This window comes from Aethalodelphis obliquidens, unplaced genomic scaffold, assembly GCF_003676395.1.
Source record: "Aethalodelphis obliquidens isolate GAN/ISIS:26980383/991018 unplaced genomic scaffold, ASM367639v1 scaffold28, whole genome shotgun sequence".
NCBI classification, from domain to species: domain Eukaryota; kingdom Metazoa; phylum Chordata; class Mammalia; order Artiodactyla; family Delphinidae; genus Aethalodelphis; species Aethalodelphis obliquidens.
The window spans coordinates 6,333,686-6,350,974 of NW_020837972.1; the positions used below are offsets into that span (position 1 = coordinate 6,333,686).

Consider the following 17,289-nt stretch of genomic DNA (forward strand, 5'->3'; position numbering starts at 1 on the left):
AACAAAACAAAACAAAACTATATATATATATATATATATATATATATATATACACACACACACACACACACATATACATGTACAAACCAAATAAAGATTCAGAGACCTAGGTTCTAATCCACGGAAGACCCCACAGCTCCAGGCAGTCACTCAGCCTGAGTTTCAATTTCTGCAACTGTAGAACAGAGGTATGACAGCAACCCCACCGTGTGCAAAAACTAAGACATCATATATGAAGGGGACCCTCCAAGCACATTCTGATGTCACTCTGGAGCCTTATTTTTATGAATATAACATGAAGTCACTGCCTTTTCCTGAAGCTGAAACAGTGGAAAGATGCCACGTAGATCCAGTTTTAACAAAAATCCTAAAATGCAGAGCAGTGCTTATCCTGGTTCTTCTCCGTATAACAGTGAAGGAAAACACTAGTTTTGTACTATTTACACTGGAAGTGAAGGAAAAAAAGAGCCAAGAAGTGTGTAATTTTTCTACCAAAAAGCTGTCCTACAGCTCCTCCCAATCCCCCTCCAATCAAGCATTCCATTTCTCCAATACGAAAAAAGGCCATCCCAACGCAGAAAGAAGGAATGTGCCCCCCCCCCCCGTTCTTCGCCCTCCTGGGAACAGAGCCCCTCTTCTAACACATCAGTTTAATGAGTTGGTTGGGCTCCTCTTCTGTTTCATCCCTGGCTCCTACACTCAGGAGAAACCCAACTTCCAACAGAACCTTCTCTGTGACATCTTCCTTGAGCCTCATTTAGAACTCATCTCCCATCGCTGTGTCAGAGCCCTTTAGACACAGACAAACCTCCCCATTGGAGAGATCGAGGTCAACTGTTAGCAAAGCTTTTTTAAGAGCAAGATTCGAAACAGGTCCTGGCACAGAGCAGGTGCTCAAATGTCTGAGAAATAAGTATGTGAATGAATTAATGTAATTTTTTTAAAGTACTGTTTTAGATTTCACTTAAGCTTAAACAACAATTCGCTCTTCATAGAGCTTTGGTAATATTTCTGATATTACTACTACAGAATCCCTCAATTATTCATTTAAGATTTATTATAGAATGCTGTATATCTATATGTATGTATCTATCTATACAGATTTTTTTTTAAAAGGAGAGGTGGAAAGAGTGTTTAAAATTATCCAAAGGCCTTTTAGGCCGCTTTGAATTACTCATTTATTTGTGCATTGTGTGACCTAACATTATTGAGTCAAGTGCCATATCCTGAGAATACAGCTGACCCTTTAAACACAGGTTTAAACTATGCAGGTCCACTTATATGCAAATTTTTTCCAAAAAATATGTACTACAAGATCCATGGTTGGTTGAATCCACAGATGCAGAACCATGGATACAGAGGGCCAACTGTAAACTTATATATAGATTTTCAACTGCCAAGGGGTCTGCACCCCTAACCCCCGTGGCAGGTTTTTCAAGGGTCAACTGTACATGTTTCAGTTATCACTGCTGCTTAATGAGTTACCCTAAGATTCAGCTACTTAAAACAATAAGCATTTCTCATCTCACACAGTTTCTGTGGGTCAGGAGTTCAAAAGCAGCTTATCTGGGTGGTTCTGGCTGAGGGTTCTCCTGAGTCAAGGTGTCAGCTAGGTTTGCAGGATCCACCTTCAAGATGACACACTCACGTGGTTGGTAAGTCAGTGCTGGCTATTGGCGGGCGGTCCTATGGACCTCTCCACAGAGCTGCTTGAGTGTCCTCACAGCATGAAAGCTCCAAAAGAAATAAAGAAGCCAATATGCTTTTATGACCGAGTCTCAGAAGTCACACTCCATCAATTCCTCCATATCCTAGTGGCTACACAGGTCAGCCCTATTTAATGTGGGAGGGAACCACACAACGGCAAGACACAAGGAGGCAAGAACCATTGGAGCCCATCTTGGAGGCTGCTACCACAAGAGAGTAAGGTGAGATGCTGGAGAACCCTACCATACACCCATCCATTTTGTATCCTCCATCCAAGCGAAGGTCAAGAGATCAAGAGCATATAATTCCAACCACCCTCCCGTTATCTGTTATGTGGCTAAGAAAATAATTACATTACAATGTGATAATGCAGCCTGTGGTACTAGTGGCATGAGACAAGCAGCTAAGGAATCCCAGAGGATGATTTCCACTGTCTCAGCGAATTGGAGATAAAATTTGAGTTGGATACTAAACATTAAGAAGGAGCACTTAGAACACTGACTGAAATGAAACAAGATTTCTTCCTCAATAAATTTCTTCTTCAATAAATATGACAGAAAAATACACTAAAGCAGCCCTTGTCAACCTGGGTTCTGTGAAGGAATTAAGTCCTAATGCCCTAAGGCAGCTACTTTATGTAATGGATTAATTTCTCTCCTATCCATCTATAAGGCTTAGCTATGTCCCTTTCTTGAGAAAACTAAGAAAGTATTCACTGAAATGATTTTCTGTAGGGGCTGAATTCTTTCACAAAACTCTAGTTGAGAAAGACTACAAAATGAGTTGAAAAGATAGTTCACAGACATAAATAAAGCAAGATCCCAAATATTCCCACACACAGTTCTTAAAATATATGGGAGAAACATAACTGTGTATAAGAAGGTACCTCACAGCTACACCAGAGGAGCAAGGAGAGAGAGGAGACAGTGACCCAAAAGGCTGACAAAGACTTGGCCACACCCATCCCATCATGGCCCAGAGCAGAGCTGCTCTCCTAGGCAATTACTGGGAAGATGAAATTAGCCATCACTCCAATCCTCCAAAGTAAGAACAGTCAAGGGAGGAAGGGAGAAAGCGATTAGGGAAGACAGGAGCCCTCCAATTTGCATCCTCCCTCCAAGCGGATGTCAAGACATCAAGAGCATAGAATTCTAACCAACTCCCTCAACCCTTGCTCCAGGTTCACTGGGATCTGAAGTTTTAGTGTGTATGTGCACGCCTGTGCCCACACACATCTAACATTGCTGTTTGTAGGAGCCACCGTGGCTCACAACAGGGATGGGAATGCCTTGGTCTCACATCACGAGCGTGGCTCCTGCACAAGGAGAGGCTCATTCGTGCCCTTCGTGCCCACGTGGTAGCGCACAGGGAGCTGGAACCTGTGTGCTCCTGACAAGGCAGCTTGTGTAGTTGTGGGGAGAACGCAACGGCCAAAACCACAAAGCCAACTTCTGTTCAACAAGACTGATATTATTCATCCTATGAAAGACCAAAGAATAAGAAAATGTACTAAGCCACACCTTGAGAAGTCATGACTGAACAGCATGCCACAGCTTGAGGGAAGCATGACAAAAGAAACCCTGAATCATGTGTGCTAATCTAAATCGCCCCACCTCAGGGCTGAGCACTTTCCGTATTCCCCCAGCAGTGATCTCTTAAAATCCTACTTTCTCTAATAAAACCTTTCGAACAAAAACCTCATAAACCATACACTTAAATAAACATATATGCATTCCTAAGCTTACCTCTTGCTGTGTATGTGTCAATGTATTTGTCTCTACCACTCTTTCCATTTTTAATTTGAAGTCCTGGAAGACAGAGACCATGATTCTCCTGGAATCTAATCATAAGCCTCACGAGGTTGCAGTAAGTCCTACTTACTGCTGACGCTAACTAACTTTGAAGAAGAATTCATGGAAGGCCATGCTTTAAAATGGGAGCCTTTCAGAAAGAGTCACAATACATCTTAAGATCAGTACACACATATTCAATATTAACATGGACAGAAAGCCCCCAAAGCATCACTAAAACCAACCTGGCTGACTATAACCAGGAAAAAAAAAAAGCAGCGGGGGGACACAGACAGACAGACAAACACACACACACACACACACACACACACACACACACACACACACACACTCTGCCAGAAGTCTCTTGAGATAGTGATTAAAAACCATACCCACCGCCTTAAGTTCATGTTTAGAGAAATCCTAGACTGCCATCAACACGTACAGGAGCCCAATACACACCCAGAGCATCATTTCCCACAATCTTCATTTCAAGCATCACTTCTTATTATATGTGGGAATTTGGTTTTTCTTTGCCTTTAAACAAAAGCAGCACCTCATTGTAAAACTATTTCAAACTTGCCAAGACACTGAAGTTGTAGGATCTCTTTTCCAGGGCAGAGTCCTGTACTAGGATCAGTGGGTTCACCATGTACTCAGGTCCCCAATGTTTTCGTCCTTCAAGGTTGCACTTCTAAAGGTGAGACAAACACCGCAGTACCAGCAATCTCCTGGGGGCCGGGGAAACTGACCACAATGAAAAGCAGATGCAGTGCTCCTGGAGAGCAAAGATGGCACCCAGCAGACACTCAGTCTATAGACAATCAAACTACACGTGCATAGTCAAAGAACAGTGAAGACCTCGTACTATATGAACAACGAAATATCTGTAAAAATGTAAAACTTACGATCCGTATTCAAATCTTCATTATTATACTAAAATTATAAGGAAATAGATATCCAGAGGGCAATCAGCCCTTTAATGCAGGCAGAAATGCAGGTTTTCTGACAACGTGGAGCATAGTTCTATTTTCTAAAAGCCTAGGTAGTAAGTAGTCAAGGGACAGGGTCTTAGGAAGAAAAGAAAGGTGGGTGTCACCTGACACTTCGGGGCTCCGGGCTAGGCCCCGCCATCACAGCGGATCCTTCTAAGACCTCCCGAGACACAGAACTGTCTACAGGAGCCACAGACCACTTTTCTTTGCTGGGCTCAGCCTTGCCCTTTGAGGAAAAGCAGCCACGAGTAAAAAGGCATCTACTTCCCAAAGTTACGTGTTGACACTAAGGAGGGAAAGAAAAGGAACAACAGTGTTTCCTTTGCTGAATTTTGGGTAGCAAACCACTTTTTTTTTTTTAACATCTTTATTGGAGTATAATTGCTTTACAATGGTGTGTTAGTTTCTGCTGTATAACAAAGTGAATCAGCTATACATATACATATATCCGCATATCCCCTCCCTCTTGCGTCTCCCTCCCACCCTCCCTATCCCACCCCTCTAGGTGGACACAAAGCACCGAGCTGATCTCCCTGTGCTATGCGGCTGCTTCCCACTAGCTATCTATTTTACATCTGGTGGTATATATAAGTCCATGCCACTCTCTCACTTTGTCCCAGCTTATCCTTCCCCCTCCCCGTGTCCTCAAGTCCATTCTCTACGTCTGTATCTTTATCCTGCCCCTAAGTTCTTCAGAGTTCTTCAGAACCATTTAGAAAATCACTTTTATATAGAGCCCCTCACGTTACAGGTAGAGATATGGGAGAGCATAAGGACAGAGTGACATATCCATGTCTCACCACAAGTCGGTGACCAAGACAGGATTGAACCCCTGGCTCCAGACCCATGTTCCTTCCTCGATGCCACACTGACCCTAAGGGCTCAATACACACACTTTAATACACAAAAATCCCAGAATACGTGTGAACCTGTCGATTATAAAAGTCGATAACCCCAAGTACTGACCTTATTTCCAATGGGTGTCACTGGGCTTAGTTTATGCCAATGTCACCTCTTCCAACACAAATTAATATTTAAGGAGTAGAGCCACACAGAATGTATTATAAGCCTGGGAAAAAGACAGACCCTCGAGGCTCCTCCAAAAACCAATGTTTCGTTCAAACATGATAATTTCTGAAGCAACTTATTCTGTCCCAATTCCTAAACAGCTGGTTGAAGAACAAAATAATAAAACCTATTTATTAGGTATTGGTCACTTAATGCAACTGAAAACCAAAGCATAAGATCCAGTTAGCTTAGGACCTGCACACAGGGCCCCCTTATACAGTAGAAATGTAACTCTAAGTTTCCCACGGTTTGTGAAAGCAAAGGTGGACTCACAGAGCCTTTTGTGAATGTGGGACTTGAAGAGAACTGTCTGAACTTGGAGGAAGATTAGCCGTTCAAAAGTTTATTTGGGGCTTCTTAATTGGCTTATTCTCCTTCTTTGAAGCAAAAAGTCGTAAATTTATCCCTCTTGAACTCAAAAGAGATCATGGTACTTCAGTGCCTGACCTTGGTTGACAAGCTGAGGTGTCTTCTCAGCTGGCTGCCATAAGACCCACAACTGAAAAGTCAAGTTTCCAAATGCTCCTTGCTCTTGGTGAACAAATCGACTAGAAAGTCGTGGAGATCAAACGCGACTGGCATTAAACTCCAACCCAAACTCCCAAATCAGGTAAGTACAGCTACAATAGTGTAATGTATTGTTCATCACTGAAACAACAGTCTCCTCCACAAAAGCAAAAGTATCTGAGTAGAAAATTTAATTTCAATTTAATGAAAAGATTCTCCTTTAAAACATGATTAACAACTTCGCCAATAAGAAAGTACGTTTGGAAACATATGTCAGATTTGTTCCCCAAAGGCATCCATCTCCTCTGTAGTGAGATGGTTCTATTGTGTAATATCACATCAATCCAGCCACTGAGATACAAATCAGATGTTAAAATAAAACAAGTTAGTCATGAGCATCTGAGAGAATGAAAAGTACAAGAGAATTGGAAGTTTTCCCAGCAAGAGTTTTCCTAAGGAAAAAACACCAAAATACAATACTTTGACAGAAATTCATGTTACTGTAACCACTTTCAGAATCACATGGTCCATTATGATGAGACATGCCTCTACTAGGCATGGCTCAGACTCAGGGAGACCCACTGTTCCCAGCAGAGTGGAAACAGCTGTAACATGACCCAACATCTGCATCCTTATCATTAGGGCTCAGAACTCACCAAACTTATTCTCCTCCTAAAAGCTAATCAGAAAATGACTCTTTCCAAGCTCTCTCTTCACAGTGTTTCCCACCCCCCATTATTTGCAATTCTGGGATTTCCTGTTAAAGCTAGTACAGACTTTCATCTACAATTTTCAAGAACAGGCAGAAAATTACAAATCTCCAATCTTCTCCCCTATACTGGAGAGGGCTCTCTGGAAGGATAAAGTCAGAAGAAGGGAGAACTAGGAAGCCCAGCGGGTTCAAACTCACACAGAACCACTTTCAATACAGAGCCTTTATTTCCACCGCTTGTTAACGCTGTTTAGATCCTATGCTGAAACCTACTGCTGTCCAGACTTGAAATCTGCATTGTTTGCGGACATTTTCTTGAGCCCTCATCCCATTTACCATTCAAAACCAAAAACAAAGCAAAACCGAAAAGTCTCAGTCCTCATGACCTCACACACAAAAAAGATTCCCTTATAATCTTATCAATTTCTGCCCATTTAAAAACATAACTGTTTCTAAAATTGCACTTTTGGGAAAAACTTTTATGAAAAGTGGACGATTATGAACCAAATCATAAAATTCCTGTGCCTGTCCATGCTCACAGCATCATTATAAGAATCTTTTTCATCCGCAGAGAGCACACCCAGAACAGAATTTGCCATTCTGTTTAATGATTCTCTGTCAGAGAAAAACTGATGTGGTTAGTACAGCGTGTGGAACTTAAGCTCAATTACATCCAAGTCTAATGTTCCTAGAAATCACACAATGCTTAGTGACTATCAATCTCCAAAATCAATCTATTACTGACTAAACAGAGATTACCGGAGGGTGTCTCACAGGATGGAAAGTCAGATGACTTACCTTGTGCAAAGGGAGTACAAGGAACGCTCCTCCCCCACTCGCTTCTATGATTATGGCAACGAATCTGGGATTGACAGCACAAAAGGAACTATCCCAGGTCACTCGAGAAACCCGGATATCATCGTAACACTGGTCATTTTTCACCGCCTGTCCAAATACATGGCGAAACTTGCTCTGTCGTACCACTCGCCTCATCGTGTCTGTGGGAGAACAAAAAGTATATTAAAATCATGCCCCTGAGTGAAAGCTTTACTTTTACAAATGAAAAGCTGAAAAATAACAGAATGGTATGGCATTTTGTCTGCTCTTCTAATATGTAGCCAAATGGCAAATCCAAATTTCCTTTAGCAGCACGTAGCCAGAGAAAACTGCAAAATGTGTCAGGGCAAGAATGACAAAGAAATGAAAAATTCCTAACTCAAGATCCAGAAACAGCTCAACAGTTTTAATTTCAAGAGAAAGATCAAGGTAACGAATGAAGGGAAGTAGCAGGATACAAAATTAATGCACAGAAATCTCTGGCATTCCTATACACTAATGATGAAAAATCTGAAAGTGAAATCAAGAAAACACTCCCATTTACCATTGCAACAAAAAGAATGAAATATCTAGGAATAAACCTACCTAAGGAGACAAAAGACCTGTATGCAGAAAATTATAAGACACTGATGAAAGAAATTAAAGATGATACAAATAGATGGAGAGATATACCATGTTCTTGGATTGGAAGAATCAACATTGTGAAAATGATTGTACTACCCAAAGCAATCTACAGATTCAATGCAGTCCCTATCAAACTACCACTGGCATTTTTCACAGAACTAGAACAAAAAAATTTCACAATTTGTATGGAAACACAAAAGACCCCGAATAGCCAATGCAATCTTGAGAACGAAAAATGGAGCTGGAGGAATCAGGCTCCCTGACTTCAGACTATACTACAAAGCTACAGTAATCAAGACGGTATGGTACTGGCACAAAAACAGAAAGATAGATCAATGGAACAGGATAGAAAGCCCAGAGATAAACCCACGCACATATGGTCACCTTATCTTTGATAAAGGAGGTAGGAATGTACAGTGGAGAAAGGACAGCCTCTTCAATAAGTGGTGCTGGGAAAATTGGACAGGTACATGTAAAAGTATGAGATTAGATCACTCCCTAACACCATACACAAAAATAAGCTCAAAATGGATTAAAGACCCAAATGTAAGGCCAGAAACTATCAAACTCTTAGAGGAAAACATAGGCAGAACACTCTATGGCATAAATCACAGCAAGATCCTTTTTGACCCACCTCCTAGAGAAATGGAAATAAAAACAAAAATAAACAAATGGGACCTAATGAAACTTCAAAGCTTTTGCACAGCAAAGGAAACCATAAACACCACCAAAAGACAACCCTCAGAATGGGAGAAAATATTTGCAAATGAATCAACTGACAAAGGATTAATCTCCAAAATTTATAAGCAGCTCATGCAGCTCAATAACAAAAAAACAAACAACCCAATCCAAAAATGGGCAGAAGACCTAAATAGACATTTCTCCAAAGAAGATATACAGACTGCCAACAAACACATGAAAGAATGCTCAACATCATTAATCATTAGAGAAATGCAAATCAAAACTACAATGAGATATCATCTCACACCAGTCAGAATGGCCAGCATCAAAAAATCTACAAACAATAAATGCTGGAGAGGGTGTGGAGAAAAGGGAACACTCCTGCACTGCTGGTGGGAATGTGAATTGGTACAGCTACTATGGAGAACAGTATGGAGGTTCCTTAAAAAACTACAAATAGAACTACCACATGACCCAGCAATCCCACTACTGGGCATATACCCTGAGAAAAACATAATTCAAAAAGAGTCACGGGGCTTCCCTGGTGGCGCAGTGGTTAAAAGTCCGCCTGCCGATGCAGGGGACACGGGTTCATGCCCCGGTCTGGGAAGATCCCACATGCCGCGGAGCGGCTGGGCCCGTGAGCCATGGCCGCTGAGCCTGCGCGTCCGGAGCCTGTGCTCCGCAACGGGAGAGGCCACAACAGTGAGAGGCCCGCGTACCGCAAAAAAAAAAAAAGAGTCACGTACCAAAATGTTCACTGAAGCTCTATTTACGATAGCCCGGAGATGGAGACAACCTAAGTGCCCATCATCGGATGAATGGATAAAGAAGATGTGGCACATATATACAAGGGAATATTACTCAGCCATAAAAAGAAACGAAATTGAGCTATTTGTAATGAGGTGGATGGACCTAGAGTCTGTCATACAGAGTGAAGTAAGTCAGAAGGAGAAAGACAAATACCGTATGCTAACACATATATATGGAATTTAAGGAAAAAAATGTCATGAAGAACCTAGGGGTAAGACAGGAATAAGGACACAGACCTACTGGAGAATGGACTTGAGGATATGGGGAGGGGGAGGGGTGAGCTGTGACAAAGCGAGGGAGAGGCATGGACATATATACACTGCCAAGCGTGGGGTAGATAGCTAGTGGGAAGCAGCCGCATAGCACAGGGATATCAGCTCGGTGCTTTGTGACCGCGTGGAGGGGTGGGATGGGGAGGGTGGGAGGGAGGGAGATGCAAGAGGGAAGAGATATGGGAACATATGTATATGTATAACTGATTCACTTTGTTATAAAGCAGAAACTAACACACCATTGTAAAGCAATTATACTCCAATAAAGATGTAAAAAAAAAAAAAGAATGAAGGGAAATTAGCCTTTCAGAGTTGGGTGGGAATGGAAAGACAATCCACTCTAACCCGCCCTCCCCTTTTACAGATAAGGAAACTCCAAAGTGAAGTTATCTGACAGATCTGAAACTGAGGAATCCTTCCTCCCCCAAATTATGATATTGTGGCTTTTCCCTCAGTCTGCCAAGGCAATTTTTCCATTTTTCAGCTTTTTCTCCAGACATCAGCACTCTGGTCTGAGAGCGGAGACTGCTCACGAGCGTTTCCACAAGACCAACTACATGCAGTGGAGAATTCAGCACAAGCAAACCACCCTTGCCTTCAAGAGGCTTCCAACACAGGCAGGACAATCAGAGCAACTCGGAACCAAACTCCTGGTGCTGACTGCTACCAGGAGTCTGACTGCTACCATGGGACAAAAGCCAGGTCTTGGAAAAGAGTAGCAAAAATTTTAATGGAAAGTAGAGACGAGGATGACAAGTGGTCTGACGCTAGCACACTGGACCTCTTAAGACAGCAAGAAGCGAAAAGCAAGGGGATGGGCTAAGAGGCTGTGATGGTGAACCGGGCCTGAGAAAGGCCTGTACTGATCCCGGCAGCGGCAGTGAGACAGAGGAACAGAAAAACTCAGGGAGCGTAACGGAAACCAGGATGTCAGAGCTGATCACTCACCACAGCCACTTCCCAAGTAAACCAGAGGGCCTAGGGGACAGGAAGTGACACCAAGCTGGTATTCCCAGGCTTCCTCATGGGTCATTTCGGACCCCAACTTCCACTGGGCTGTCCAACTGACATGTGCACTGACAGCGCTCAGGCTTTAGGATCAGCAGCCCCACCTGCCTGAGGTCTCCTGGGCTGCACCACAGCGTCCTTTTCCCGTCTGCTAATGCCAGGGCATTCTGTTCACGCAGGCTAGGGAGGAAGGAGCCACGAGAAAACACGAGTGGAGATGGAACACAGTCAAACCTTCACAGCTCAGCTGAAAACAAGTGCGCCTGATCCCCAAGGACAGGAGGGCTAACTAACACCTGTCCACTCATGCCAAACGGGACACATGTGGGGCTGCTGCTAATTCCTCCCCTTGAATTCCCTTCCTTGTGGCTCTGGGCCCACTGCTAAGCACAAAAGGAGAGAAGTTAGTTTTGCCAGTCTCCTTCTACCCTTTCAAGGCATGTGCAGAAGCGGCCTCTCTCCAAGCCTAGGGCGTGTGGCTGGGCTGAGGTGACAAAGCCTTGGCAGGCTGGTGAGCAGCCGTGTTCCTCAGCCCAGCTGCTGCCAGACCTTCCCAGCTGACCACCAGGACCAGAGGCTGAGAGCACCTGGTGGAGGAGACGGCAAATGACTTGCTTCCGCTTGGCCGGGGTCCTCCATGTGTGAAACAGTATGAATACTTCTCAAACTGGAGGAGATAAGACAGCTTCCATGAGGTGGTGAAAACCAAAAGAAAAGCACATCCACACAAAAGCCAATGTACAGCCAGCTGGTCTCAGGATCCATTTCCCTACCCGACCATCTGCACAAGTGAGCAGAAGCCGGAATCCCTGCCATTACCTTCCAGCAAGTGTTTCAAAAGTAAAGTTAACAAAGAAGAAGGGGGAATTACACCATATACCAAAGAGTTGATATCCTTCATATATAAAGTTTTTATAGATTCCAAACATGAAAATCCCAGTAGGAAATTACACAAAGTACATGAAGAGGTAATTTACAAAAGAAACACAAATGGCATTTTACCTCCACTCCTTCCTGAAATCCTAACAAAATGACAGGAAAGGAATAAAAGCTGGTATAAACACCAAAGGAAAAGCGAAAGGACACTGGAAAGGAGCCTACAAGAGAGCAAATGTGACCACAAAACCGTGGAAGAGGAAAGCTGTCAGGCAAGTGTAACTGACAGAAGTGAGTGTTCTCCACTCAGCTGCGGTCTCAGGAGGAGCGGCTCACAGAAGGACACCAGGCCCACTGTGAAACCGCCTAGCACTCAGAAGGGAAACAGACGTGGGAGAGGGGCTGCAGGGAAAACTGACCAAAAACCTAATTAGGAGCAGCTAGACACCCAGCTCTGCTCCTGAGTGCTGCACCATCAGGGGCCACCCCTCACCCGTCCCAGAAGCCACAGGGCAGGCCCTGGACAGAACACCACCAGCACAGGTGAGCACGGGTACCAGCAGGTACCACACAGACGACCTGGTCCTGTACAGGGGAGCCTCCAGCCCTGTGTTCTGGAAGCTCCCAGAAGGCTGGCTGCCTGGCTGAGATAGCACCCGCCCTGCCCCACAGGAAGTCAGCCCTCACCACCCTCTGTGAGGTCCACCACCCACCCAGCCCCCCTACCCACACAGGCACTGGGGTCAGTTTTTTGGGGCCCACTAATCAATGTGAACGGACATTTGAAGAAGCCCTTCAACCTGAAAAATGGAGACAATCTTTCCTCTTCACTCAAATAGGCCAAGATACCATCTAATCTCACCAACAATATGAATATTAACATAAATATGGAAAGTGCTTTGAATGTCTTCACTGAAAGACATCACACAAATCTGCCGGCTGGTTGACACACCTTTAAAAGTCATTTCTGTATTACACAGAGTGACGTATGTTACACAAATTTTCATCTAACTACACGAAGTCAGAATGATAGACAGGTTCTTTTGCTACAACCATGGAGGACAGTTAGCTATAGAGCAGAGAGAGTGAGAAAAGCCGGGGCTCCCGGAGTGCTGTGCTGTCTGGGCCAGGCCATTCACATCCAAGGTCGAATCTGATCTGGGCTCAGCTGCCCACATGTGGCACAGCTGCTTTTGCTGCGCACAATAGAGAAAGGCAATTAAGAGGGCAGGCTCCAGAGTCAGGCAACCTTGTGAGTGAGAAGCACAGCTGTACCATTTACTTCCTGGCCGTGGTTCAGTAGGGCAAAGTCATAATCTCCTTAAGTGTCAGATTCTCTATCTGGAAATGGGTACATTACATATAAAGTTAAAGTGATATTAAATGAGCACTTGCTAATGGGACTATAGCAGGAGATGATTTCGTTAAAGTACCCTGTCTGGTTAAAAACACATAACTAAATACACAATAAATGTCAGCTATTGTTATCATCCTAGTACTTAACATAAGGTAATCCAGATTCAAATCCCAGCTCTGCCACTAACCTTTACGAGCCTCCGTTTCCTCATCTATAAAATGAAGGGGATGATACCCATCATAAGAATTAAAAACAACATCTGACAACCCAGGTCCAGATGGCTTCACTGCTGAAGTCTATCAAATATTTAAAGAATTAATACCAGTTCTTCACCAATTTTTACAAAGAATAGACAGGAACAAATTTCCAAACAAATTTTATGAGGCCAGTATTACTCTGATACCAAAATCAGACAAAGACATCACAAGAAAACTAGACTAATATCTTTTATAAATATAGACACAAAAATCCCCAACAAAATACTAGCAGGCCAAATCTAGCAACATATGAAAAGGATTATACACCATGACCAAGTGGGACTTATCCCACAATGCAAGGTTGGTGTGACATCTGAAAATCAATTAATGTAACATGTATCAATCAGATAAAAACCAAAAATCACATGATCATCTCACAGAAATCTGACAAAATCAGAACAAGGACAGACATATAGGCCAACGGAATAGAACTGAAAGCGCAGAAATAAATTCATACATCTTTGGTCAAGCGATTTCGACAAGGGTACCAAAACCATTCAATGAGGGGAAAAATAAGTCTTTTCAACAAATGGTGCTGGGACCATTGAATAGCCACATACAGAAGAAGCTGGACCCTGACCTCACATCATATAAAATAATTAACTCAAAATTGATCAAAGATATAACTATAAGGGCTTAAAACTTTAAAACTCTTGGGAGAAAACATAGGAATAAATCTTCATGACCTTGGATCTGGCAAAGGATTCTTAGATATGACAGCAAAAGCACAAGCAACAAAATAAAAAGTGTACAAAATGGACCTCATCAAAATTAAAAACCTCTGTGCTTCAAAGTCACCATCAAGAAAGTGAAAAGACAACCCACAGAATGGGAGAAAATTTTTGTAAATCATATATCTGATAAGGCACTTGTATCTAGAATATATAAAAAATTCCTACAACTCGATAATAAAAAGACAAATAATCCAATTTAAAAATGAGCAAAGTACTTGATTAGATATCTTTCCAAAAAAGATACACAAACATCCAATAAGCACATGAAAAGGTGCTGGACATCTTTAGCCACTGGGGAAAGGTAAATCAAAACCACAATGAAATACCACTTCACACCCACTAGGATGGCTAATATCAGGCCAGAGAATAACAAGTACGGATGAGGATGCAGAGAAATCAGAACCCTCATACACTGGTAGCGGGAATGTAAAATGGTGCAGCTGCTTTGGAAAGCAGTCTGGTAGTTCTGAAACGATTAAACAGAGTTATGATGTGACCCTGAAATTCCACAACTAAGAATATACCCAAAAGAAATGAAAACAGGTATTCACACAAATACTTGTACAGGAATTTTCATAGCAGCGTATTCACAACAGCCAAAGGGTGAAAACAACCCATATGTTGGATATCCACTGGATGAACGGAAAAACAAAATGTGATATATCCACACAATGGGATGTTATTTGGCAATTTAAAAAAAAAAAAAAGTTGGGGACTTCCCTGGAGGTCCAGTGGCTAAGACTCTGAGCTCCCAGTGCAGGGGGCCCGGGTTCGATCCCTGGTCAGGGAACTAGATCCCACATGCATGCTGCAACTAAGAGTTCGCACGCCACAACTAAAGATTCTGCATGCCGCAACTGAAGAAACTGCATGACGCAACTAAGACCCAGTGCAGCCTAAATAAATAAGTAAATATTTAAAAAATAAAATAAAATAAAGTACTTACTAATACATGCTACAACTTGGATAAACCTTGAAAATATTACGCTAAGAAGCCAATTACAAAAGTCTACATATTATGATTTCTATTCACACGAAAGCCCAGAATAGGCAAACCTAGAGACACAGAAAGTAAATTAGCAGTTGCTTGGAGGGGAGGAAGCGGTACTGCGGAATAGCAGGTTACAGCTAAAGAGCACAGGGTTTCTTTCCGAAGTGATGGAAATATTCTGTAATTTGTGGTGACAGTTGCACATATTTGTGAACAAATTAAAAAGCACTGATGTACACTTCAAGTAGGGTGAGTTGTATGATATGTGAATTATACCTCAATAAAGCTGTTCTTTAAAAATCTGCAAAGTACCTAGCATAGAATCTGAAGCATAGTAATAGGCACTGTCCCATAAATGTCAACAATTGTTATTTAAGAGACTGCTAATAGGTTTCCCTACCCAAAGGGAGAAAACCCAAATCAATTTCCTACTGATTATGAGCCAAAAGTATGATTTTCACGTTAATGAACTAGTATCAGTTATCAAGGAACCTTTACAAAATTTTATGTTCTCCCACCTCAGTATGCTGTTTACTACAAAAAAAAAAACCCTCTTCTCGAGAAAGAGGCCTGCATTATCAAATGGTATTAGTGTTTCACCAATTTTTTAAACGCTTGGCTATAAATTTCCAAACGTCATATCATCAAACTTAGGCGTTCTTTTATTAAATATCTTGTTCCAAATTATACAACTAGAGTGTCCCCAAAACTAAAGCATTTTATAAAGAAATCTAATTTTCAGTTATATTAAAAGGAGTAAGTGAAAGAATCCTGAACTAATACATAGACACAAAGTCCAAGGATAGAGTACATTCAATTTTGTGGGGGTGGGGGGTGGCACACCCCAAGGCATGCATAACTTCCCCCACCAGGGATAGAACTCACGCCCCGTGCAGTGGAAACCCGGAGTCTTAACCACTGGACCACCAGGGAAGTTCTCAATTTTAAATGTCTTGTCAGAGTTCAACCTTGGAGAGGTTGCCTGCTCATTAGGTCTTTCAAGTACAAATTCTTCAAACTGCATAGGGCCTTTTCTTAGCAATTATCACAGTAATAAAGGATCCTCGTAGTAATAAGGAGGGAGACAATGTAGCAATAAGTCATTCATTAAGCAAATGAAAGAAATGTTTACAAATTTCAAAATAAACTGATTTTAGAAAAAATGCAACGTGGTTTTTAATTTCCACAAAATGTTGGGAATTACAAACCCTACCCAAGGCCTTATAATAGGCCTGCCCAAATTTCCAATAAGACTGGGACTATTCTAGAATGGTTTTCTTTATAATAAAAACTGAGGTGTCTTTGAAAGACAATGTGAGAGCAGGTTGAGAGCACAGGCCCAACTCTGAAATGCTCTCTCTAAGATGTGGTTGAAACCTCAGTTTTAGAAACAAAGACACATGTCTCCTCTGCCCAAGTTTCTAGATGATACTGAAGGCCAAGCAAGAGTTAAGTCTTGATTGTCCAGCAGCCATCATAGTAAACCTCTTTTTAGTTTATCTATCTTTTTTATAGTCACCATGCTGTACATTACATCTTATAACTGGAATTTTGTACCTTTAGACCCCTTCACCCATTTCATCCACCCCCCTAATCCACCACCTCTGGCAACCACCAAAATGTGCTGTCTCCATGAGTTTGGGTTTTGTTTTGTTTTTGTTTTCATTTTTAAGATTCAACATGTTAAGTGATATAGAGCAGCAGTCCCCAACCTTTTTTGGCACCAGGAACCGGTTTCATGGAAGACAATTTTTCCATGGACCGAGGTGAGATGGCGTGGCGGGGATGGCTCAGGCAGTAATGCGAGCCATGGGGAGCAGCAGATGAAGCTTCACTCGCTCGCCCACCACTCACCTCCTGCTGTGTGGCCTGATTCCTAACAGGCTGTGGACCCCTGATATATTGAAATGTTATTTGTCTTTCTCTATCTGACTTACTTCACTTAGGATAATGCCCTCAATATCCACCCATGTTGTCACAAATGGTGGGATTTCCTTCTTTTTAATGGCTGAATAATATTCCATCATACCACATTTTCCCAACCATTTATCTGTTAATGG

The 17,289-nt window shown here is 42.3% G+C and overlaps 1 protein-coding gene across 4 annotated transcripts in view; it reads right to left on the minus strand.

Annotated features, from left to right (window-relative positions):
* Positions 1 to 17,289, minus strand: part of CORO1C (coronin 1C) — an 85,472-nt gene that overhangs the window by 46,488 nt on the left and 21,695 nt on the right. For all 4 annotated transcript variants that reach the window (XM_027124466.1, XM_027124470.1, XM_027124467.1 and 1 more), the window contains exon 2: positions 7,578 to 7,777. In XM_027124466.1, the coding sequence (XP_026980267.1) occupies positions 7,578 to 7,777 (200 nt within the window). The remainder of the gene's footprint in view (positions 1 to 7,577; positions 7,778 to 17,289) is intronic.